This window comes from Ranitomeya variabilis, chromosome 1, assembly GCF_051348905.1.
Source record: "Ranitomeya variabilis isolate aRanVar5 chromosome 1, aRanVar5.hap1, whole genome shotgun sequence".
NCBI classification, from domain to species: domain Eukaryota; kingdom Metazoa; phylum Chordata; class Amphibia; order Anura; family Dendrobatidae; genus Ranitomeya; species Ranitomeya variabilis.
Window position 1 is genome coordinate 818,639,198 of NC_135232.1, and position 25,034 is coordinate 818,664,231.

The 25,034-nt window shown below is 45.9% G+C and overlaps 1 protein-coding gene across 9 annotated transcripts in view; it reads right to left on the reverse strand.

Moving 5' to 3' along the window:
* SEC31A (SEC31 homolog A, COPII component) overlaps positions 1 to 25,034 on the reverse strand; it is a 95,796-nt gene that overhangs the window by 20,844 nt on the left and 49,918 nt on the right. For 6 of the 9 annotated variants that reach the window (XM_077274745.1, XM_077274753.1, XM_077274784.1 and 3 more), the window contains exons 14-20: positions 20,922 to 20,999; positions 20,562 to 20,637; positions 16,617 to 16,795; positions 14,069 to 14,195; positions 11,818 to 11,963; positions 11,197 to 11,370; positions 1,084 to 1,233 (exon numbers count right to left, since the gene is read on the reverse strand). In XM_077274745.1, the coding sequence (XP_077130860.1) occupies positions 1,084 to 1,233; positions 11,197 to 11,370; positions 11,818 to 11,963; positions 14,069 to 14,195; positions 16,617 to 16,795; positions 20,562 to 20,637; positions 20,922 to 20,999 (930 nt within the window). The remainder of the gene's footprint in view (positions 1 to 1,083; positions 1,234 to 11,196; positions 11,371 to 11,817; positions 11,964 to 14,068; positions 14,196 to 16,616; positions 16,796 to 20,561; positions 20,638 to 20,921; positions 21,000 to 25,034) is intronic. The other 3 variants (XM_077274762.1, XM_077274770.1, XM_077274737.1) reach the window with 1 other exon arrangement.

Genomic DNA, 25,034 nt, shown 5'->3' on the forward strand with positions numbered 1-25,034 from the left:
ATCCTATTGGTCCTACATAGACAAATGCCACCGTCTGCTTGGTAGGAGTGATATAGAAAAGCATCCTGTGAAAGATGGGTGTCCAAGAGGGAGAAGAGGAAAGGCACAATAAATCAGCCAGAGTTTTGTACTATAATGGAAAAGTATAAGGCTTGGAAAATAACATTTACCGGCCTCAAATACCGTTACTATTACCTGGGAAGAAAAAAAGCTTTTTTGTTTTAATATACAATTATATCCATTCTAGGAGTGTTCCCAGTCGGCTTAATGTCCTGTGAGCCAGGCAGCATCGGACCTACATATTCTACAGCGATCCTTTGCGCCTAGCTCAAGAGAAGATTGCTTTGCACTGCTAAAACTTTGGAAAACTTTCATCTCCAACATATATAAACTTAAAAGGGGTATTCCCATCTCTAAGAAGCTACCCCAAAATGTAGTAGGTGTCATAATAATAATAATATTAGCAAATACCTCCAATAAAAAATGAAGGATAGTTCTTCTGATTAGCTATGTTGCTTACCCCATGTGCAGGGCATTGCAGTAGCTTAGGTATCCATGGTTACGATCACTCGTATAGTGACAGTCAGTGGTCATAACCATGGATATCTAAGTGACTGCAATGCTCTGCACATGGGGTAAGCAACATAGCTAATCAGAAGAATGATACTACATTTCTAATTGGAGGAATTTGCTAATATTAATATTATTATTACAACTACTATGTATTGGGGTAGGATCCTGGAGATGGGTATACCCATATAAGTCATTTTTCCAGCCTCTGATTGTTAACAGGAAGGTTTCCACTCACTGATAGCAAGAATAGATCATGAAAGGGAACCTATCCAATGATTCATGCTGCCCAAACCACGTCCAGCTCTTGCTTCACTAACTTCCCTTTAATTGGTGAGGAAAGTTTCAGTTTTCACGACACAATAATTAAGCTGGACTTACATAAAAATTAGAAAACCCCAACCCCTTTAAAGATCTCACAGTACTGAACAAACACACATAATAATAATAAATAATAATAATGTCCATCTAAAGCTAGAAATCAGTAAGAATATTTGTTATTTTGCCTTTTACCTGTGGGTAGTACTGGTTTTCTGGTGTTGGTTTCATGTGGGTTGGCATGCGTTGTTGAACCACCGATGTTGCACGAGTTCCCATAGTGGGAGTTACATCACTTTCTCCTTGTGCTCGAGACAATCTCTCCCGCAACTGCACAATGTTCAGCTGGAGAAGGGAAGAAATTGTAGAAAGTATACCAGATTGCAATACTTAAAGAAGTTGTCCACTACTTCTTGTTATAACCCTCGCTTGGCACGCATAAAATATAGCTTATAGTCACCTCCTGTGCTGGCACCTTTCCCACGGTGTTGGCACTCGCTCTCCCGTGCCCAATCAGCGATGGCATCACAGTCCTCCGCCTCCTGTCGAATTGAGCAGGAAGAAGTCCGAGAGTAGCTGCAGCCCGGGCTTCCTCTTCATGTTCGACTTGTCCGAAGGAGGGAACAGCGACGCCAGAACTCATTGGGCGCCTGCATCACGTGTCACAACAATCGCATGTGAGCCCTGGGAGAGAGCGTGAGTGCCGACACTGCTGGAACGGCACCGACACGGGAGGAGAGTATAGGCTTTATTTGTCCGAAGGAGGGAACAGCGACGCCAGAACTCACTGGGCGCCGGCATCACATGTCACAACAATCGCATGTGAGCCCTGGGAGAGAGCGCGAGTGCCAACGCTGCTGGAACGGCACCGACACGGGAGGAGAGTATAGGCTTTATTTGTCCAAAGGAGGGAACAGTGACGCCAGAACTCATTGGGCGCCGGCATCACGTGTCACAACAATCGCATGGGAGCCCTGGGAGAGAGCGTGAGTGCCGACACTGCTGGAACGGCACCGACACGGGAGGAGAGTATAGGCTTTATTTGTCCGAAGGAGGGAACAGCGACGCCAGAACTCACTGGGCGCCGGCATCACATGTCACAACAATCGCATGTGAGCCCTGGGAGAGAGCGCGAGTGCCAACACTGCTGGAACGGCACCGACACGGGAGGAGAGTATAGGCTTTATTTGTCCGAAGGAGGGAACAGCGACGCCAGAACTCACTGGGCGCCGGCATCACATGTCACAACAATCGCATGTGAGCCCTGGGAGAGAGCGCGAGTGCCAACACTGCTGGAACGGCACCGACACGGGAGGAGAGTATAGGCTTTATTTGTCCGAAGGAGGGAACAGTGACGCCAGAACTCATTGGGCGCCGGCATCACATGTCACAACAATCGCATGGGAGCCCTGGGAGAGAGCGTGAGTGCCAACACTGCTGGAACGGCACCGACATGGGAGGAGAGTATAGGCTTTATTTGTCCGATGGTGGGGACAGCGACGCCAGAACTCACTGGGCGCCGGCATCACGTGTCACAACAATCGCATGTGAGCCCTGGGAGAGAGCGCGAGTGCCAACACTGCTGGAACGGCACCGACATGGGAGGAGAGTATAGGCTTTATTTGTCCGAAGGAGGGAACAGTGACGCCAGAACTCATTGGGCGCCGGCATCACGTGTCACAACAATCGCATGGGAGCCCTGGGAGAGAGCGTGAGTGCCAACGCTGCTGGAACGGCACCGACATGGGAGGAGAGTATAGGCTTTATTTGTCCGACGGCGGGGACAGCGAAACCAGAACTCACTGGGCGCCGGCATCACGTGTCACAACAATCGCATGTGAGCCCTGGGAGAGAGCGTGAGTGCCAACACTGCTGGAACGGCACCGACACGGGAGGAGAGTATAGGCTTTATTTGTCCGAAGGAGGGAACAGTGACGTCAGAACTCACTGGGCGCCGGCATCACGTGTCACAACAATCGCATGGGAGCCCTGGGAGAGAGCGTGAGTGCCAACGCTGCTGGAACGGCACCGACATGGGAGGAGAGTATAGGCTATATTTGTCCGAAGGAGGGAACAGTGACGCCAGAACTCACTGGGCACCGTCATCATGTGTCACAACTCAGCTAAAATGCCACTTTTACCGACTACTGCAGTCTCAGAATTAGTCACCCACTTCATGACCAGTGTCTTAGTACTTAGTAGAGACCCTTTGGCTGTAATGACCTGCTGCAAAATGTGATACATAACCAGATACCAGCTATTGGCAGCTTTCTTGAGGAATCTAATTCCTCATGGGCAATGGCCTCCAGTTCATTAATATTCTGTGGTTTCCATGCTGCAACCTCCTTCAACCAAAGATTTCTATGGGGATCAAGTCAGGTGACTGTGACCAGTTAGGCTACGTTCACATTTGCGTTGTTGGGCGCAGCGTCGTCGACGCATACCAACGCATGCGTCATGCGCCCCTATCTTTAACATGGTGGGCGCATGGACATGCGCCGGTATGCGCTGTCTTGCGTTTTGTGACGCATGCGTCATTTGGGCGCAACAGTCAGGGCGCAGGCGACGCTACATGATGCAGTTTTTCTGCCTCAAATTTAAGGTAAATAAGAAACGCATGCGTCACAAAAAGCTGCGCTGTGTATGCGTTGTGCGTTGCGTCGTCGACGCTGCGCCCAACAACGCAAATGTGAACATTAGCTTATATGGTTTGAGCACATTGGAGCAAATGTCTCTTGTTTTGGGTTAGGCGTACATGATGGGGTCTGGGCATGGAGACCTTCAGCATTTATGAACCTTACTTGGCACACTGAAACCTTAGTGCCTGCTGCTTTAGGTCTTTTGCAGTCACTTGTCAGTTTTTGATCACCTGCCTCCTCAGATATCTAGTGATAGTCGGTGGTCCATGTAGTGTCAGTGCTCCTCTACCTTTGAACTGTGAATACTGCTTCCAGCTGTATCTCTAGGAACATTAAATGCCGTTGTCTCCTTTTCCTTGTTTGTGCAGGCAATTAGCTCTTAACTTTTTGGACAACGCAAATGACCTGGAGGCCATTCCCCATGAGGAATAAGCTATGATTTCTCAGGAATGCTGCTAGAAGCTGGTGTATGGAAATGCATCATGTCTGCAGCAGGTCATAACAGCCAACAGGGTCTAAGAACTACTACAGATGCTTGTCATAAAGGGGTTGAATAATGCAGAGATTGAAGTTGTCAGTTAAAGTGGCATTTTACCTGAATTTGGAGAACCCACTTGTTGTATTAGTTGTGCTGAACTATTTAATTTGTTCTTGTTTCAATGTTTTATTGGAAACAGCAGAAAGAATGTACATTTTCTAACAAACCGAAAAGAGAATTTCATTAACATTTTTTCTTTTAATGCTCAGTATATAAATTTAGAGTAGGGTAAATTAAAAAAGCGGTGTATAATTAAGACAACCCCTTATTAAAAAGCAGTCAGCTTCTCAAACGCTGTAGCAGGCTACACATCCATGACCTGACGGCTGCTCATGCGCTTGGTCCCCAGGACGGTACCTCCAGCAATACCGTTTCTCTTCTTTTTAACACATAGAAGAAAGGCCTGAGTGAGAGATATCACTTTATAATGACTGTATGGTATAATAATTCAACTTGATGAGAGAAAGAGGATTTTTGGTACTCACTGTAAAATTTCTTTTCTCGTAGCCTTCATTGGGGACAGATCTAAACTAAACCATGGTTTTATGTGTCCTCCAAAGACGCACCCAAGAAATGAGGATTTCTTTAGTACTCCTCGTAAGATCTTTCTTGTAGCCTTTCTTGGGGGACACAGGAAACCATGGTTTTATTTAGCGGTGTCCGTCCAATGAAGTGCTCGAGAAATCTCTTAACTGGGGAGACAGGATTATGAGCAATAGAACATCTCTCCTTTTTCGCACATAGAAGAAAGGCCTGAGCAGGAGGTATCGCTTTACTATGTTCATATGTTAGGATAGTTCTATTGTTGTGAGAAAGAGGGATTTTTGGTTCTTACCGTAAAATCTTTTTCTTGGAGCCTTCATTGGGGGACACAGGTAACCATGGGTGTATGCTGCTGTAGCTAGGAGGCTGACACTATGCAAATAAAGAAGAAGTAGCTCCTCCCCGGCAGTATACACCCTCCGACAGGCACCAGGCAACTCAGTTGGTGCAAAAGCAGTAGTAGGAACAGGTAATATAAAACTCAACCTATGTACCAACCCACAACAACGGCACGTTAGCCAACACGGTACAACTTCAAGGGAGGGTGCTGTGTCCCCCAATGAAGGCTCCAAGAAAGAGATTTTACGGTAAGAACCAAAAATCCCTCTTTCTTTCTCGCTTCATTGGGGGACACAGGTAACCATGGGACGTCCAAAAGCAGTCCCTAGGGCGGGATATTCTGCCGAAAAATAGAAGTTAGGTTGGCCGGTGAGAAACCGCCACCTGCAGTATCTTCCTACCCAGGCTCGCATCTGCAGAAGCCTGAGTATGCACCTTGTAAAATTTTACAAAGGTGTGAATGGATGACCACGTTGCGGCCTTGCAAACTTGCGAGGCCGAAGCTTGGTGACGAACTGCCCAGGAAGCTCCCACAGCTTGGGTAGAGTGAGCCCTCACCCCCGAAGGAGGCCGCTTGTCTTGGACACGGTATGCCTCCAGAACCGCCGAACGGATCCAACGAGCAATTGTGGACTTGGAGGCGGGGAGCCCCTTTCGACGACCTTCCGAGACGATGAACAGAGAATCGGCCTGACGAAAGGAAGCAGTTCTGGCAAGATAGATCCGGATAGCCCTGACCACATCCAACTTGTGAAGGGATTTCTCCAAGGGATGAACCGGGGAAGGGCACAAGGAAGGGAGGACAATGTCCTCATTGATGTGAAAGGCTGAGACTACCTTCGGTAAGAAGGACGGAACCAGTCGAAGAACCACCTTGACCTGGTGGAGGACTAGAAAGTGAGAGCGACAGGACAACGCTGCCAGTGCCGAGACTCTCCTAATCGAGGTGATGGCGACCAAGAAGGCCACTTTCCACGATACAAGCGAGAAGGAAACGTCCTGCATAGGTTCAAAAGGCGCCCGCTGGAGGGCGTCTAAGACGAGGTTGAGATCCCAAGGCTCGACAGGAGGATGATAAGGGGGAGCTATATGCGAGACCCCCTGAATAAAGGTCCTCACCTGAGGGAGGGAGGCTATGTCTCTTTGAAAAAGGATGGACAGAGCGGAAGTCTGACCCTTCAAGGTGCTAAGGGAAAGACCCGAATCGAGACCCGCTTGAAGAAAACTGAGAAGGGATGGAAGGGAAAAGGTCATAGGGAACAGACCGTTGACCTCGCACCATCGGAAAAAGGCCTTCCAACATCTGTGGTAGATACGTGAGGAAGCCGGTTTCCTCGCCCTTATCATAGTCTGGATGACGCTGTGAGAAAAACCCGCGTCCTTCAGGACCGCGGCCTCAACGGCCATACCATTAAATTCAGAGACCGAGAATTCGGGTCGAAGAGGGACCCCTGCGAAAGAAGATCCGGTAAATCCGGTAGCCTCCATGGAACGTCCGATAGCATGTTCACCAGTTCGGCGTACCAAGCCCTGCGAGGCCAATCTGGAGCTACCAAGAGCACAGGGACCCCTTCCGACTTGATCTTTTTGACGATTCTCGGGATCAAGGGGAGGGGTGGGAACAGATAGGGCATCTGGAACTGGGCCCACGAGATCACGAGAGCGTCGCATCCGACGGCCATCGGATCCCGAGATCTGGAAATGTACTGGGGAACCTTGTGGTTCGCCCGGGAGGCCATTAAGTCGACGGCTGGGACACCCCACCGCTGACAAATCTGGCTGAAGATTGAGGGAAGGAGAGACCACTTGCCCGCCATGATGCCTTGGCGACTTAGAAAGTCGGCTTCCCAATTGTCCACCCCTGGGATGTGGATGGCTGAGAGAAAGGGAACGTGACTCTCTGCCCAACGCAGAATCTTTGCCACTTCAGTCATGACTTGACTGCTGCGAGTCCCTCCCTGGTGGTCTATGTAAGCCACGGCTGTGGCGTTGTCTGACTGAATGCGGACCGGCTTTCCCGAGAGGAGGGACTGCCAGTGGACGAGGGCTAGGAAGATGGCTCGGAGTTCCAAGAGGTTGATAGAAAGACGTGCCTCTTGAACAGTCCAGCGGCCCTGGGCCGTGAGATGAAGAAAGACCGCTCCCCAACCCTGGACACTGGCGTCGGTGGTGATGACCTGCCAGCGGGGAGGGAGAAATGACCTCCCGCGCAGAATGGAGGTGGACAGCGTCCACCAAGAGAGGGACTGTTTCACCTTGGAAGAAAGGCAAAACGGACGATCCAGGGAAAGCGGATTCTTGTCCCAGGCGGCTAGAAGGGCCAGCTGGAGGGGCGAGAGTGGAACTGAGCATAGGGAACCGCTTCCATTGAAGCGACCATTTTCCCCAGAACCCTCATGGCGAGGCGGAGGGACAGCGGGTTCGGACCCTTCAGCGCTCTGACACCCCGCCGAATAGAAAGGAACTTCTCCTTGGGGAGGAAGACCTGAGCCTGAGAGGTGTCGAATTCCATGCCCAGGAATTCCAAGCGTTGGGTCGGGATCAAGGATGACTTCTGGTAGTTGATTATCCAACCGAGGCGAATGAGCGTGTCCAGAGTAAGCCGGAGGCTCTGGCTGCAATCCCGACGGGACGAACCCTTGATCAAGAGGTCGTCGAGGTAAGGGATTACCAGAATCCCCTTTGAACGTAGAATGGCCATGACGGCTGCCATGACCTTCGTGAAGACCCTGGGAGCAGAGGCCAGCCCGAAGGGGAGAGCTGTGAACTGGTAATGATGTTCTTGGATCGCGAACCGGAGAAACTTCTGATGCTATACGCAAATCGGAACGTGGAGGTACGCATCCCGAATGTCCACGGAACACAGGAACTCTCCTGGTTCCATGGACGCGACCACCGAGCGTAGTGATTCCATCCTGAAGTGTGGAATCCTGAGATGGCAGTTTAACTGCTTGAGATCCAAAATTGGACGGAGAGAGCCGTCCTTCTTTGGGACCACGAACAGGTTCGAGTAAAAACCTGAAAACCGCTCGTGATAAGGAACCGGAACTACGACTCCTGAGGCGAGGAGTAAATCGACGGCCTGGAGAAGCCCTGGGAGATGAGAGGACTGTTTGGGAGGACGAGAGAGCAGGAAACGTCTTCCTGGGGGCGAAGAAAATTCTATCTTGTAGCCCGCAGTGACGATCTCCCTGACCCAGGCGTCGTCGACTACAGATAGCCAAACTTCCGAGAACAGAAGAAGTCGGCCTCCCACCCTGGAAAGATTTCCAGGTGGGGGCGACCCGTCATTTATTAGCAAATCTATGGTCCCGAGATCAAGATGGTTTTGAGGGGTGGCTCTTAGCTCTCCAGCATGGGGGAGGCCTGAAAGAGGGCTTCCTCCGGTCTCCTTGTGAGGAGGAGCGGTCCTGATTGGGGTTTCCTGAGGAGGTGAAGGACCGAAAGGACTGGGGGCCCCTTCTATTGAAAGAACGTTTAGGCTTGGACTGGGGTAAGGAGGTACTCTTACCACCCGTAGCGTCCGAGATCATTTGACCTAGCTGTGTGCCAAAGAGTCTAGCGCCCTGGAAGGGCAGACCAGTGAGGGATTTTTTAGAAGCGGGATCTGCGTTCCACGCTTTAAGCCAAAGTACCCGGCGAATGGCCACAATGTTACTGTTAGCCCTAGCCGAGCAGGCTGCCGCATCAAGGGAGGCATTCATGAGATATTTTCCCGCCAGAGAAATCTGGTCCGCTAAATCAGACAGTTCCTCAGCAGGAGCTGAGGCCGAAATGCCTCTGCGCAGGGTTTTGGCCCAGGCTGACACAGCTTTCGCTATCCATGAAGAGGCGAAACTAGGACAAAGAGGCTCCAGAAGCCTCAAACGCCGATTTGGCTAAAGCCTCGATCTGTCTGTCCGTGGGGTCTTTAAGAGAAGTCCGGAATAGACAAAACCGTCTGAGAAGATAGTCTGGACACCAGCGGGTCGACCTTAGGAGACTCGGACCATTTGCTGACAAGGTCGGAGTGGAAAGGGTATAAGACATCTAGCCGTTTCCTGCCAGGGAAACGCTTACCAGGGTTTTCCCAGTGAGAAGAGGCAGTGTTGTCAAACTCCTTGTGATTAGGAAACACCCTAGAGGGACGTTTAATCCGTTTAAAAGCAACGGAGACGTCCTGAGAGCTTGTCTCGTCCTCCTTAAGATCAAGCGTCTGAATGATAGCCGAAATAAGGTTATCGACCATATCCTGAGCTCCGGAAGTCTGATGTGCATCCGAGTCAGATTCAAACTGAGAGGTTACATCAGACCCGAGGTCCGCCTGCGAGGAGGGGGAACGGGCAGTAAGGGGTATCCCGGTGTGGTCCGGAGAACTGGAAGAGGATCTAGATAGAGTCCTTTTTCTGTCTCTTTTGTCAAGCCTGCCTCTGTGAGGGTCTTGGACAGGTGCGAGCGAATCGCCGTGCGAGGCGTTCGTGGCACTGGTGGCATTAGATAGAAGCGGTATACGTTCAAGTGCCTGGACCAGGGACTGAGACACCTTAGTCAGGTCTGACACTGATTGCGACATTGCAACAGCCCACTCCGGGGGAGGGGGGGTGCACTCATCCCGAGGCCTAGGGGCTTCCTGAGGGACGGACATAGTGGAAGGAATGCAGGACGGGCAGAAAGGAGAAGGCTGACCTGAGGCCCACTTTTTCTTACAGTGAGCGCAGGCGTAGTGGACGACCGTTGGAGTGGGGTCGGACATAGGTAGAGGTATTACCTTGCAGGTGCAGGAGTACTGCCGGGAAGGGTAGAGCCCGAGAGAGCAGTAGTGCCCAGCCTACCGATATAGCAGAGGTAGCGGCAGCCGCAGGCGTCTGTGTCCCCCAGAGATCCACGTGAGCCACGCGATGTGCCGGAGACGCTGCAGGAAGAGGAAGTCGCCTGTGCAGCGCGGGAACCACGCTGCGGAGGTGGGCGTGCATAAGCGCCGAAGGGGGGAGAGAGGAACGCCCCCGACAGCGCTGGACTCCCTGAGAAGCGTTGCCGTGTGGATGCAGGGCGGAACAAGGCCGCAAGGGGGCGTGGTCAGCCGGGCGCCGAAAAAGCCGGCTGAAGAGGAAGAGAAAAATGGCGGGCGCGCGCGTGCCGGTTTGAATATAAAGGCGCCCGCTCTGCGGCGACGAATTGACACCGAAAAGGTAGAGGCCCCGGAGAGATCGCTGGGGGGGGAACAAGACCCACAAAGAGGCTAGAAAAGATGCACGCTCCGGACACTACCCCTGAGCCCCTCCGAAAACTGTTTTAACCCTGTTCACTCCGGGGGAGGGGGCAGGCTGTACGCTCACATTGGTCCCTAAATGTTGATTGGAGATTCCCTACCTGAGGCTGAGGAACGCATCAGGAGCCCTTGTTCGAGGAGAGGGTCCTGGGATGAAGTCCTCCTTCCCGCGCCACGAACATCGGCGCAGAAGACGGCGTCAACCCCTAAACAGGGGGAGAGGGTCACTGGAAGTGACCGCCGTCTTCCTCTCAGCCCACTCAGAGGAGAAGGATGAGGAGGGGAAAACGGGCAGGACTAGCCACCGAAAAAGAGTCACCCTGAACACCCGAAAGGGTGACGGGACGAAGTCCTGCCCAGCGGGTCCGAGAGGGTGCGATGTGGGTGAAACCACACTGCTCTCTCGGCCGCTCAAAGTGGGGAAAACAGGGTGAGAAAACTGCACCGTTACCCTGAAGAAAGTATCTGAAAAAGAAAGGGGAAATGATTAATAACACACAAAAAATCCCTGTAAAAGAAATACGGATCTGGTGTTAGATCCAGGTCCGACTCCTACAGACACTAAGCAAAAACTGAGTTGCCTGGTGCCTGTCGGAGGGTGTATACTGCCGGGGAGGAGCTACTTCTTCTTTATTTGCATAGTGTCAGCCTCCTAGCTACAGCAGCATACACCCATGGTTACCTGTGTCCCCCAATGAAGCGAGAAAGAAACAGGATTTTTGGTACTCACTGTAAAATCTCTTTTCTCATAGCCTTCAATGGGGGTGTGGGGGACACATCTAAACAAAACCATAGCTTCAGCTGTCTCCCTAATGAAGCACCTGAGATATTACTTTATTGGGCGGATAGGCTTATGGGTACAGTGATTGGGTACTCTGAGACCAAATTTATTGTTGTATATATAATGGTAAAAGAGAACAAATTAGATATGAAAAGAGTGGCTTTTACACTGGCTTCGGTGACGCTAGTGTTTTAGTTGCACACTGTCCACCGTTACTCACCTGGTTGCTGCTGGTGGGCAAAAATGCCATAGCTGCTGCAAGACTTCCCTGAGCCGCCAGTAAGATGGCATACTGACTCATCTTATCAGCCAGGAGGAACCCTACATCTTGCGTGTCCACAGCTTGGGTGACTTGCACAGCTTTACGAAGAATAACCACTTTTTCTATAAGATCCTAAACATATTCGATACATAAAAAGGAAAAGAAAGTTAAACTGAAAAAAAGGAGTAGTTCAATATTAACGCATGCCACCAGCTAGCTTCCAATACACACCTCACTCTTTGACCCAGACCACTATATACAATCTAATTAAGGGAATCAGTCAGCAGAATTTTGCAATGTAATCTATTCGTCCTTTATTAAACTGTGTGCTGTTTTAGTTAAACTGTAAGATTAATAAAGTATCACCCCATTGTGATACCCTCAACCTGTGTTGCCGGAGTAGTATTCTGCCAGGGGAAAGGAGTACGAGTGTTCAGTGGGATGAGCCCTGCTCCATGCAGTCTTTCTAAGCCAGCCAGGTTGAGAGCACCCACTGAGCCTCGTGTCTCCACAAAGATATTTCAAGAATGGAGAGTATAATCCTCAGATATTTGTGGATAAAGAGTTCACAGAATTCACCTGCAATGAGAGTGGGTTGACTCCATCCTGAGCTTTGGTCCAGCAGGCCACCAGTTTGTCCACATTCCCTGCGCAGATGTAGCATAGGCAAGCTTGTGCCTGCAGAGACGGATCACCTTCCTTCTCAAGTCTGGAACCCAGCAGGTCTGTAATCACAATCAGTCAAACACATTTTTCTAAGCTAGATATCATTATTTCCGTACATTAACTTGCAAAACTAAACATTACTGCATCCGAGTGCTTTCGGTCACAATGTTAATGAGGTCAAATTAGTCATGTACCATTAGTTATATATCCACCAAAACTAATAGAAAAGAGGGGTGGAGGGCACCATCAACCTTATATCAAACTGGGATCAACCCGGGGTATGTCCAAGAGAGTAATGTCATTGAACAAGAGAAAAGGAGACATACACATGACCGGGGATCACCAAGAAAACAACAATATTATTTATAATACTCAATTTTATTGTGGTCAAAAAACGAGGCAGGTGTCATATTCATGTGCCCTTCATTTGCAGGCCTTTATATATATCCTGTTTGCAGCTTGTGGGGTTCAGGCATTGCCGCCCCCTCCACCTTATATTATTGATTTTGTACATCTTGCATGCAGTACTCTACACATATATGGGATTCTTATAGCATATAGGACTTATTTTTAGGTCGGATCAGTTATCTGATATTGTTTCCTGTATTTTTGCAAAAGGGTGTAATAGGTTGAAAACTATCACTTTCTGAGCTTTTTTATCTTATAATTGTTATGGCCATAACAACCTTATGCCTTTAGGGCAAACATGATAAATCCTGCCCATTGAGCAGTTGTACATTTTATATGCGCTTTTTACCATCTGTTTTACATCTGTATCTGCACCTGTTATGGTATATTTGTATTATACTTTTCAGCATCAGTTCTCTCTGGTCTTGGGGGGCATTCCCCTTTCGGGGATGTACCAATTTGGTTTTTAATTGTTTTTACGGTGTGTTGTGTCTCGTTTTTTGACCACAATAAAATTGAGTATTATAAATAATATTGTTGTTTTCTTGGTGATCCCCGGTCATGTGTATGTCTCCTTTTCTCTTGTTCAATGACATATCCACCAAAACTACCACCCACAATGCTGGTTTAGGTAATATGAACTTTATTATTATCAAATATATAACAATAAAACACACACCTTCGACCCCTGGACGAAGCTTTCCATAGCGAAACACACGTCGGGTGTGATGGGTCCCTGGCTCCTACTGGGTAGGCATATGCTATATATTTTACATATGGGCTTCATTGGTGATATATGTTAAATACGGCGGGCAGTTGCGCTCTGGCACTTTCTTATTTATGTTCTTATACTACTGATTGTAGTTTGACTACGTATACTATGATAATGCACTTTATATTTATTACATGCTCGATTGCTACTGCCCGCATTTTGAATTGATACAATTTGTATATTAATGTATAACTGTGTGTACAATCAATTGTTTAGTCCTGTTATGTATTAAGCCATTTTGTAGCCATACCCACCGGTCTTTTTCCTGTACTTGACTTCTGTTTTGTAATTTTTTTGTGTTTTTATTGTTATATATTTGATAATAATAAAGTTCATATTACCTAAACCAGCATTGTGGGCGGTAGTTTTGGTGGATATTTGCAGTTTTTGCCTTACGTTGGTATTTATCATTAGGTTCACTTATTGGTGTTGATGTACCATTAGTTGACAAGTGAATTTTAACCTCCCCTGAAAACCTCATAGCACTCACTGATCGCAATAAATGAAGAAGCAGAGTTCAGCGGAGTCCTGATTTCCTCAGAGAATGAAGATCGGCTCAATAGAAAGTGTATGAGCTGATCTAGAACCTGTGCGGAAAGACCGTGCTCAGACGGGTGCTTCTGTCAGACGTCACAACCCCTGGATAATTGTCTGGCAATACTCGACAAACCTCCGTGACATGTCAAAGGTTTTGTAAAGGCTCTCTTTTTGTGAAATTACACTTGAAATAATATACAAGGGTAAAACAGTGATATTATGAATATTAATTTTGAGGTTTTGAATAATATTTCACCTCTGCACAATACAAGAAAAAGAAAACAAATTATATTCTTTTCACATTTCCTTAAATCGACAGTTTTTTACTTTTGTTAATTTGATGCACTATTGATCTGTTTGACTTTAAAACTTAAAAAAAAAAAAAGCTATAACTGTGGGCACTGAACATCACAAAGGCTTCCAAAAAACAGAATCCCAAATTCATACCGCATAGAGAAGCAAATTCCTCCGGCCTGGCATAGGTCAGCACTGCAGCTAGTGCCTCTCTCCAATTCTTAAGATCGCAAGATTCAACAATATCACTCCAGTTCTTGGTAACGACAGCCGTGATCAGCTAAATAAAGACACATTGCATCTAATCAGTATCTAATAGAGGTGAGCGGAATTCTACACACAACCCCCGGTCCACATGCACTCTAGCCGTGGATAGGAGCAGCACAATTTTCTTTTACCTTGCGGGTTCCTTAACCCCTTCACGACATGCGCATGTCATGTCTTCCCCTTTGATGTGGGCTCCGATGCTGTGCCGACATCTTTCCTGACAAATGTCAGCTGTTTTAAACAGCTGACATGTGCCTGGAACAGCCGTTGGTGGAATCGCTCTGACAGCAGAACTTAACACGCACTTCCGGCCATCGGACCGGAAATCCGCCCATCGGTGACCCCCGTCATATGATCACGGGTGACCGATGGGTTGGCATGACAACCTGTGGTCTCCTACAGAATTCTTAGGTCGTCATTGCCGGCATGCTTTGAGCGCCACCCATAGCAAGTGAGTAATTCAGCTACATATAGGTGACCTGATCATCGCCTGTATGTAGCAGAGCCGATCGGGTTATGGCAGCATAGAGTTTCCCACAGAGACTATTGACACATGCTAAAAGTAAAAAAAAAGAAAAAAAGCTTTTAAAAATATAAAAAAAGGAAAAAAAAAAAAAAAAAGTTGAAGTCACCCCATTCAAAATAAAATAAAAAACCTCAAACATACATATATTTGGTATCACCACATTTATAATCGCCCGATCAATATAAAAAATTAACCTGATCGTTAAATGGCATAGCCTAGAAAAAAAAGTAAAAAAGCCAGAATTACGTTTTTTTTTGGTTGCCGCAATAATGGAAGATCAAAAAATCATATCTGCACCAAAATGGTATCAATAAAAACGTCAGCTCGGCACACAAAAAGTAAGCCCTCACTCAACCAGAGATCACAAAACATGGAGACGTTGCGGGTCTTGGAAAATGACACCATTTTTTTTTTTTAAACAAAGTTTGGATTTTTTTCCGCCACTTATATACGACATATTTGGTGTCTATGTACTCGAAATGACCTGGAGAATAATAATGGCTGGTCAGTTTTAGCATTTGGTGAACTTGGCAAAAAAACATCCAAAAAACCGTTGTGGAATTGAACTTTTTTTGCAATTTCAGCACAGTTGGAATTTTTTTCCTATTTTTTAGTACACAATATGGTAAAACCAATGATGACTTTCAAAAGTACAACTTGTCCTGCAAAAATCAAGCCCTCTCATGGCGATATTGACGGAAAAATAAAAAAGTTATGGATCTGGGAAGAAGGGAAGCGAAAAACAGAAAAGCAAAAACGAAAAAGGGCTTGAAGGGGTTAATGTGACTTTTGATTTGTCAGCCTGGCATTACATCAGTTGTGCTCCATATGGCGCAAAGGTGAGAACGCACCGGCTCAGCAAATCATTAGAAGAGCATGGGTTCCTGGAAGTACAGGAAATTCACGCAGCTCCTGTCCAAGGACAAAGTGCACTGTCCTGGACTGGGGTTTTTCCAAAACAATTTGCTCATTTCCTGTATCCAATCAAATGCAAGCACTTATGAATTGACAATACAAACCATAGTTTAGAGGCTTATTGCTGAAAAACAACCACAGTCCAATTTTCATTTGTTACATAATTCAAGTGGCAGCCCGTCCAAGTCATGTGTCAGGAAGAGCTTCAGTCTGGAGAAACACAGTTCCTGAAATCTGTGTCTCAACTAAAAGAAGAGCTGTATTGTAATATCTCCACGAGCCGAGGAGAAGGGGTGTAACTGGAGAAGAGGTTAATATTCTCCTTGGCTGGATTAGCACAAAGTATTTTTTCTCTAGCATCAGTACTCCGCGCTCAGTCCACCATGGAGAAGATTTAGATCTTCTCCTGTCACAGACCTTCTCTTGAGCTCACGTAGGTGCTTTCGATACCAGTCATCTGTCGGCTGAGATACCGGTCTTGGGAGCAGTGTTTCCTCAGATTGCCTTAACACATTGCTTGTACAGTCTGCCATTTTAATTATGCGATGGAGCCATTTTATCACATTCTTGGAGATCCATAGTGGTTGCTATGGGTAAGTTTTTCTGTAAGACAATCAAGAGGTTCAGAGCTTTCATTCTAGGGAATGTGGTGACCCAAAAGACATTATCATCGTTAAGGATATGTTAATGTCATATTTGGGCAAGATGTTTGACTTACACGTTTGCATACTTTTGTCATGCCATTGTATATTATACCATTCTTTCTACTCAGGGTATAGATGTGCCAAGACTATCCTTTTGCCATACATCTAAGAGTTATGCCAGATCACCTTCCTCGCGAAGGTGTTAAAAAACAGTGCTTATTTTATCTTTCTAATAGAGGTTCAGGCCTTCCAGGACCCAGCAGAGAACCACAACTGTACCTTAATTACATGGCTAAACATTATTTACTGACTTTATACCCATATGAAGTAAGAAAGAAAAAGCACATACCCTTGTTATTTTGCTTTGCGATTTAGCAAAGTACTTTCTTTGCGTCTTTGCCAATAAATCTGGTCCTCCAGCGATGGCCAGGATGATTGCATCAGCCATACGATTATCATGCAAACATAGATCAACTGCACTTTCAAAGTTACCCGTCAGCAAAGCCTGGGTGATGAGTCCATCAACATCTATAACCACAAAGTAAATGTACCGGTAAGGATAAGATGTGATGCAATATTAAAATGCTTTCAAGTACACAGCTTCGAAAATGTCAACCTGACTAGCCTTAATACATCATAAAACATTCAAGACCAGCACACAGATTCATAAACTGATGGCTGTAAATGTGATGAAGTGACTGGGCAATCTAGAAATTAGCTGAAGAAGGCAACCAAGTCCTGTGATGCTGATCTAAGCTTCTTCTCATCCGCTCTCATCAATGCATGACATTGAAAAACGCCTGGAACGAATTCTGTTGTAAGCACTGTATATGCCAGTCATCCATATTCATACAGGTAAAGCCTTTTTTAATTGCACTCAAAACGTCAACAAAGTTCATAATTAACTGTGAGTTTACATGAGAATCGATACAACGAAACGTGTGAAGTTTTATCTATACACTTTCCTAGCTTACCTCCTCACTTAGAAGAGAGAAGGAAACTATTGGAAAGAGACAATTTTATGATTCAGTTTGATTCTAACACGTTAATATTCTTAGTTTCATCTTTGATTTAGCCTTTAAAAAGGGCAGTATCAGGGTCTACAAAGTGCTAGACCCCATTGCTAAAATGGTTACATTAGGCCATCGCATTACGAGACATTTGTTTATTGATTATGCAAAAATCTAGCATTATCATAGCTCAATGATCAGACATATCAAGGGGGTTAGGATGGTGGAATAAAAGGTAAGATTAGACAACGAACAGTTTAGTCCAAAAGAAACTGCAGGATGGAAAGTCTGCTTGAGTCAATCTGGGCCCGGATTAAAAAAGGGGAGGTGGGGGGAACTTCCCCAGACACGGAGGCCGAGTAGAATATATTTATACCACAGCAAGTCTTCAGGGTCCAGAATTAGCAAAACAGCCCCAGACCATCACAATTCCAGCAAATTTTATTGTTGGTCTGTTGTTCCTTTTCTGAAATGCTGTTTTACTTCTAAGCCAGATGTAATGGGACATACACCTTCCAAAAAGCTCAACTTTTGTCTCGTAAGTAGGGTTGAGCGAAACGGATCGTTCATTTTCAAAAGTCGCCGACTTTTGGCAAAGTCGGGTTTCGTGAAACCCGACCCGACTCCAGCGTGGGATCGGCTACGTGGTCGGCGATCTTGGCGCCAAAGTCGCGTTTTGTATGACGCCTTCCCCGCCATTTTTTCAGCCAATTAAGGAGTGTGGGCAGCATGATGACATAGGTTCCGGCCTGGTTTCTGCGGCGTCATAGAGCCATATTACCGTTTGGGCTGCAGTGATTTCCGCAGTCAAACACAACACATGCTTTGCACGGAGGAGAGAGAGAGAGGGAGAGGGAGAGGGAGAGAGAGAGACTAAATAATCCACATTGACTTGCATTGGGTCTCGAGTTCCGGTCCGGAACCCGACTTTACAGCAGAATCGGCCGATTTCACGCGATCCGACTTTCGAGAAGGTCGGGTTTCACAAAACCCAACTCGACCCTAAAAAAGCTAAAGTCGCTCAACCCTACTCGTAAGTCCACAGAGTATTCTCCCAAAAGTCTTGGGGATCATCCAGATGTTTTCTGCCAAATTGAGATAAGCCTTTCTGTTCTTATTGCTCAGAAGCGTTTTCGTCCTGCAGGACATTTTTACCCAGTCTCTTTCTTATGGTTGAGTCATGAACACTGACTTTAAAGGGAATCTGTCACCTCAAATTGGCGGGATATTTAAATTACTTTTTACCTGTCCGATGGGCGGACCGGTAGTATTTCGCTGTGTTGCAGGACAAAGTGCATGGGCGCATGCGCAGTAATGCTTTTCGGTTTTGCCCGCAGTTGGGCAAAGCATACTGCGCGTGCGCGACCGAAGATTGCATTGCGCACGCGCCAACTATGGAGCACAAGTACTCTAATTCACTAACATATTGCGGACAACAGGGCGGACGGGGTGGAGAAATGAAGATGAAACGCCGCCCATTGGACAGGTAAAAAGTCATTTAAATATCCCGCCAATTTGAGGTGACAGAGTCCCTTTACCTTAGGCAAGTGAGGCTTGCAGTTCTTTGGATGTTGTTGTTGGGTCTTATGTGTCCTCTTGGATGAGTCGTCGCTGTGCTCTTTGGGCAATTTTGGTCACCGGCCATTCCTGGAAAGATTCACCACTGTTCCACGTTTTCGCTATTCGCGGATAATGGCTCTCACCGTGGTTTGCTTGAGTCCCAAAGCTTGAGAAATTGCTTTATAACTTTTGACAGACTGACAGATCTCAATTACTTTCTCATTTGTTCTGGAATTTCTTTGGATCGCGGCATGATGTCTAGTCTTTGAGATCTTTTGGTCTACTTTATTTTGTCAGGCAGGTCCTATTTAAATGATTTTTTGATTGAGAGCAGGTGTGGCACTAATCAGGCCTGGGTGTGGCAAGGGAATTTGAATGCAAATTCCCAGAGATGGGATAAACCACAGTTAATTTATGTTTAAGAGGGGTGGGGAGGGGGGCCGCAATCACTTTATCACGCAGGTCCCTGAAGGTTTGATTTCTTTTTCCCTTAATAATGAAGACTTTCATTTAAAAGCTGCATTCTGTGTTTACTTGCATTATCTTTGTCTAATATTACATTTTGCTGATCTGAAACATTTAAGTATGACAAACATGTAAAAGAACGGGAAATCAGGAAGGGGCAAACATTTTTACACACAATTGTACATGTTTATTGCTTGGTTGTAGCTGTTGACATATTGTCCAACTTCAACATTCTCTTGCATGTATTTTTCGTTATTTCAGTAAACTATTTACCGTATTTTTCGCTTTGTAAGACGCACTTTATTTTGGGGGGAAATGGGGGTGCGGCTTAGAAAGCGGATATACCGCTTGCTGTTGCAGGCTGGGATGAGGGGGTGTCCGCCGCCGCTGCCCAGGTTGTCCGCTGCTGCCCCCGGGTGATGCTGGAGTCTCCGGTGCGGAGGGGGGGGGCTCTGCCGACATTTTGTGGAAGGCCAGAGCCTCCCGGCAGTTAGTCCATGCTTTTCTGTGCGACGGACTCCGGGAAAATGGCCGCCGGGATCTCGGGAGATGAGATTTCAGCGCGGAGATCTCATCTCTCGAGATCTTGGTTCCAAGATCTCCATATGCGCATGCGCTGCCTCCCGGCAGCCATTTTCCCGAAGTCCACCGCACAGGAAAGCATGGACGAACAGCCGGGGGGCTCTGGGCTTTCACAAAATGTCGGCAGAGCCCCCGGCAGCACCGGAGAAACCCCCACAGCACCGGAGGCACCCTTGTAGCAACAGAGGCACCCTTGCAGCACCAGAGGCACCCTTGCAGCACCAGAGGCACCCTTGCAGCACCAGAGGCACCCTTGCAGCACCAGAGGCACCCTTGCAGCACCAGAGGCACCCTTGCAGCACCAGAGGCACCCTTGCAGCACCAGAGGCACCTGCACACCCCCTCATCCCAGCCTGCAGCAACGCTCCACGCTCCTGCCTCCTCCAGCAGCGACCCTGGGACCCCGATTTATCACAGCCACCACCCCCGGTAAGCAATAAGAAGCATGGATTATAAGAAGCACCACCAATTTATTAAAAAAAGTTTTTTTCCTACTTTTCTCCTCAAAATTTGGGGTGCGACTTATAATCCGGAGCATCTTACAAAGCGAAAAATACGGTATTTTTTTAAATTTAGTTATTGTATGTGAAGTCTTCAAATCCATGACAAAGCAACAACAAAAACAATGTCAGCACATTGAACGGCTTTTAAAACTAGTCAGAGCATAGATAATTTACCTCCGCTCACGGATATATTAAATGTTTCACCTGCCGGGATGGTGCGACCACCTTCAGCTTTCTCCGAATTTACATTCTGAAAAATAAAACAGAAAATTCAATGACTGTACTGGACACCATGATGACATGGGAAGTACAGCAGCACAATCTCGGGTGATGTTCTCAGCGACTAAACAGCAAAGCAATTCCACAATTAGTTTTACAATTAGTAGTAGGGAAAATTTCACACCAGGCAATCCTGGGATGTGTAATAGGTATTCGATTGTTAACAAGCATCTTGCAGGCAGTGCAGCTAAGGCAATACAGTGAGGAACAGCACGGAGACCACAGGACAGCAGCATTAAAGATGGTAAAAAGTACCTCCCCCAAGATCAGCTCCTCTGCCGCTTCACTTTCATCCTCATCACTCTCTACAGCCTGGTCAGTTTCTTTGACAGTCTTAGGTTAATATAGTAAGAAATGCAAAACAAAGTACGGAAGAATTAAAAGACCAGAAGTAAAATCAAGCGGGTAAGATAGACATCAACGCAGAGAAAACAATGTCCATGGTGGGTCATTTGAGCCATAAAACATGAAGGCTTTGTAGGCCTATGCAAATAAAGTTTAAATAGCTAAAGAGTAACCGTTGGTTTCATTTTGTTTCATAAATCAACAGTACAAGCCAGAATACGAAAGTTTGTACCATATCTTACCAGAGAGATCCATATCTCTCTGAAGGATAGAAGGGGGGCATATCTAAAGAAGAATACAATGCTGTCTGCAAGGAATGCAGGGAAAGTGTTGAAGCCAGTAATCAAATGAGGCTTGCAAGGGAGACCAAAAGCATTAAAAACATATTTTGGGGGTATGTCAGAAGCAAAAGAAATGTCAAAGATAAAGCTAAAGGATTTTTATAGGATGAAAAGGGTGAAGTGGTCAAAAATGATGTTGAGAAGGCTAAACTTTCAATTTCCTATTTTGCATCCGTGTTCTCTAAGAAAGCAATTGTAACATTAACTGATCTTCACGGTGCCATTGAAGGAATAAAATAATCTACACTATCCATAAACAGCAAGATGGTGAGGGAACACTTAGCTAATTTAAATGAATTAGAATCTCCTGGTCCAGATGAATTACATCCTAGGGTACTGAAAGAGTTAGTAAAGGAAACTGCAGAACCACTAGCCAGAATCTTGGAAAAATTCTGGAGAACAGGAGAAGTTCCAGAAGATTGGAGAATGGCAAATGTTGTCCCTATCTTCAAAAAAACGAAAAGAAGATGGAGCCAGGAAATTGCAGGCCAGTGAGCCTTACTTCTATAGCAGGAAAGATTTTTGAACAAATTATTAAACAGCATTTATGTAAGGACTAGGATAAGAATACAGTAATTAACCGGAGCCATCATGGGATTGTAGCAAACAAGTCATGCCAGACTAATCTAATTTCCTTTTATGATGGAAGACTGACTGGGTGGATCAGGGAAATATAGTATATCTCGACTTCAGCAAAGAATTTGATAAAGTATCGCATACTATCCTTATTGAAAAAATGACCAAGTATGGGATTGACAAGGCTAAGGTTAGGTGGATTCATAACTGACTCAGTGATTGTAATCAAAGACTGGTGATAAATGGCTGCACATCTAATTGGAAGAGTGTTTCTCATGGGGTACCACAAGGTTCTGTCTTGGCCTCAGTGTTGTTCAATATTTTTTATAAATGATCTAGGTAAGGGAACTGAAGGTAAAATTTGCAGATGATGCAAAGCTAGGAGGGATAGCTAACACTACTGAAGACAGAGAAAGGATTCAGACAGCTCAAGATAAGCTTGAACAATGGGCAGCGACTAATAGAGTGTTATTTAACAGGGAGAAACGTAAGATTGCACATACGTGCAAGAAAGACAAAACTTACATCTACAGAATGGGAGGAAGAGAACTAAGCAACAGTATGTGTGAAAAAGACTTGGGTATACTAATAGATCACAAACTGGACATGAGTCAACAGTGTGATGCAGCAGCAAAAAAGGCAAACACAGTTCTCGGATGTATTAAGAGAAGCATAGAGTCTAGATCATGTGATGTAATTATCCCCCTCTACTCCTCCTTGGTCAGGCCTCATCTGGAATACTGTGCACAGTTCTGGGCAGCACTTTTAAAATAAAAATAAAAAATTAAAAACTGGAGCAAGTTCATAGAAGAGCTACCAGGATGGTGAGCGGACTGCAAACTACGTCCTACAAGAAATGGTAAAGGATCTGGGAATGTTTAGCTTGCAATAAAGAATGCCAAGAAGAGAATTAATAACTGTCTAGAAATATCTGAAGGGATGTCACAGTGTACAGGGATCATCCTTAACCTCATTTGCGCATGGAAACACGAAAAGCAATGGAATGAAACTGAAAGGGAGAAGATACAGACTAGATATTAGAAAAAACTTTTTGACAGTGAGGGTGATCAATAAGTGGAACAGACTGCCATGAGAAGTGGTGAGTTCTCCTTCAATGGAAGTCTTCAAACAGAGGCTTGACAGAAACGGTTTAGACATGGTAGAGATGGTTTAGTGAATCCTGCATTGAGCAGGGGGTTGGACATGATGACCATGGAGGTTCCTTCCAACTCTAACATTCTATGACCTTTCTCTTTCTCGGCAATTTATAGGCAAAATCTGTTTTCATTGAAAAAAGAATTTCCCAGGACTGAGATAGGAGACGGCAGTTGGTGCTCATAAACGAATATGGAGAACTTAACTGTCATTTCAGCAAAATGTCCGCATCTCCCTCTTCCCATCTGCATAGAATTTTAAAAACACTAACTGTCACCTACTGAGTAATGAAAAAGTCTGTGTTCAATGAATACAGGTTGTACCCATGACTAGAGAGTGAAAGATTAGTCCAGGGTGAGAAATATCTTATCAGAGAAATATGCTTCTGTTATGAAGTTTCAAATTTGCAGCAGTACTACTGATGTACTAAGTATAAATTAAAATGGCGGTTACTATAATGTACAGGTAGGCAACATTTCAATACAATCTATATTTTCATTAATCACCATTTTTAAGCAGTTAGCTGTCAGTGATGGGAAACATTCTCGTTTCTATCCAAGAGATGGCCATACATGCACCAAGTGGAAGAGTTTTCCACTTTCGTTTTCCCAGTCTAGGCGATCCTCTGTGAGCTAATCTGCCTAAATAGCAGGTGAAAAAAATTGCCTACACCACAATGTATAGTTTTCTACAGTTATAAAAATTGTACTAAACTAAAGTCATAGGTCTAAAATGATGTCCAAGCCGGTGGCCTAACTAGCGTCCGATAGGACCCAGTGGCAAATATGGACCCGGGCCCCCTTCCCCTTGCATGTTGGTGAGATGTATGGGCCCTTGTAGCATTCTAAATCCTATGAGCACATATGTGTTGCCCCCATTATGTAGTAATTTGCTCTATCCTGTACTAATGCCCCCCATTGTGGGCCCCTTCCAGGTATATATGTCACCCATCCTGGTATATATGCCCCCCATCCTGGGCCCATCTTGGTATATATGTCTCTCATCCTGGGCTTATGCTAGTATATATATGGCCCACATCTCCTGGTATATATGTCTGCCTTTCTGGGCCTGTCCTGGTATATATGTCCCCTGTTCGGCTGCTGTTCTTTAACGCATAAAAAAAATTAAACAATTCTACTTATCTTCCCCTGCCGCTTGGCATCCTTTTCTGTAGCCTGAGCAGGAGCCAACAGCTGACTTCAGCGTGCAAGTAACAGGCAGCATATAGAGATGTGCGCGGCGACGTTAGCTGCAGGCCTCTGATTGACTGGCAGCATGGATTGCAGTGCGGGGACCCAGGGGGTCTCAACGCCACAAAGAATTTCAGCTGAATGTGCGTCCTTGGATGTACATTGAATTTAAATATGCGCTGGCGTAAGCAGAGTTTTCCCATTGACTGACAGCTAGCAGAAATTGTGAAAATTAATATTTTTTTTTTCATTGCATAAAATGTTGTTATCATACTATGATTTATATACATATATCCAGAATTGCCATGGTCCCCATTAAAAAGAAAAAAAAAAACTCCCACCATGAACTAAAGTTTGCACTGGTTAAATAATTGGATTTGATTTCTCATTTTACAGAAAGGAAACAAAGTGAGGGACAATACAGAATGCAGCGACCAGCAGGTCTTCATCAGAAAGTAACTGCGCTTCTCTGCAGCCATACATCCACCCAGCTCCATTATTTGGCTGGGTTGGACCTGCCTTAAGCTTTTTGTGCTGTCATCTTCAGACTATACTAACAAGCTGAGAAAAGTGAAAATCAGCCAGATGCTTTATGGTAAAATGCATCCAACTTCTAAAATATAATAAACCATGCTTATTGTGTTTTTCCCCCTTTAAATAAAAGTTAAAAATGTTTTGCTATTCGTTACTATATTTTTACAAGCATTTGGGACTCTAATATCAGCCTTCTGCTATTGCAGAGCGGTTACAGACTGCTCCTG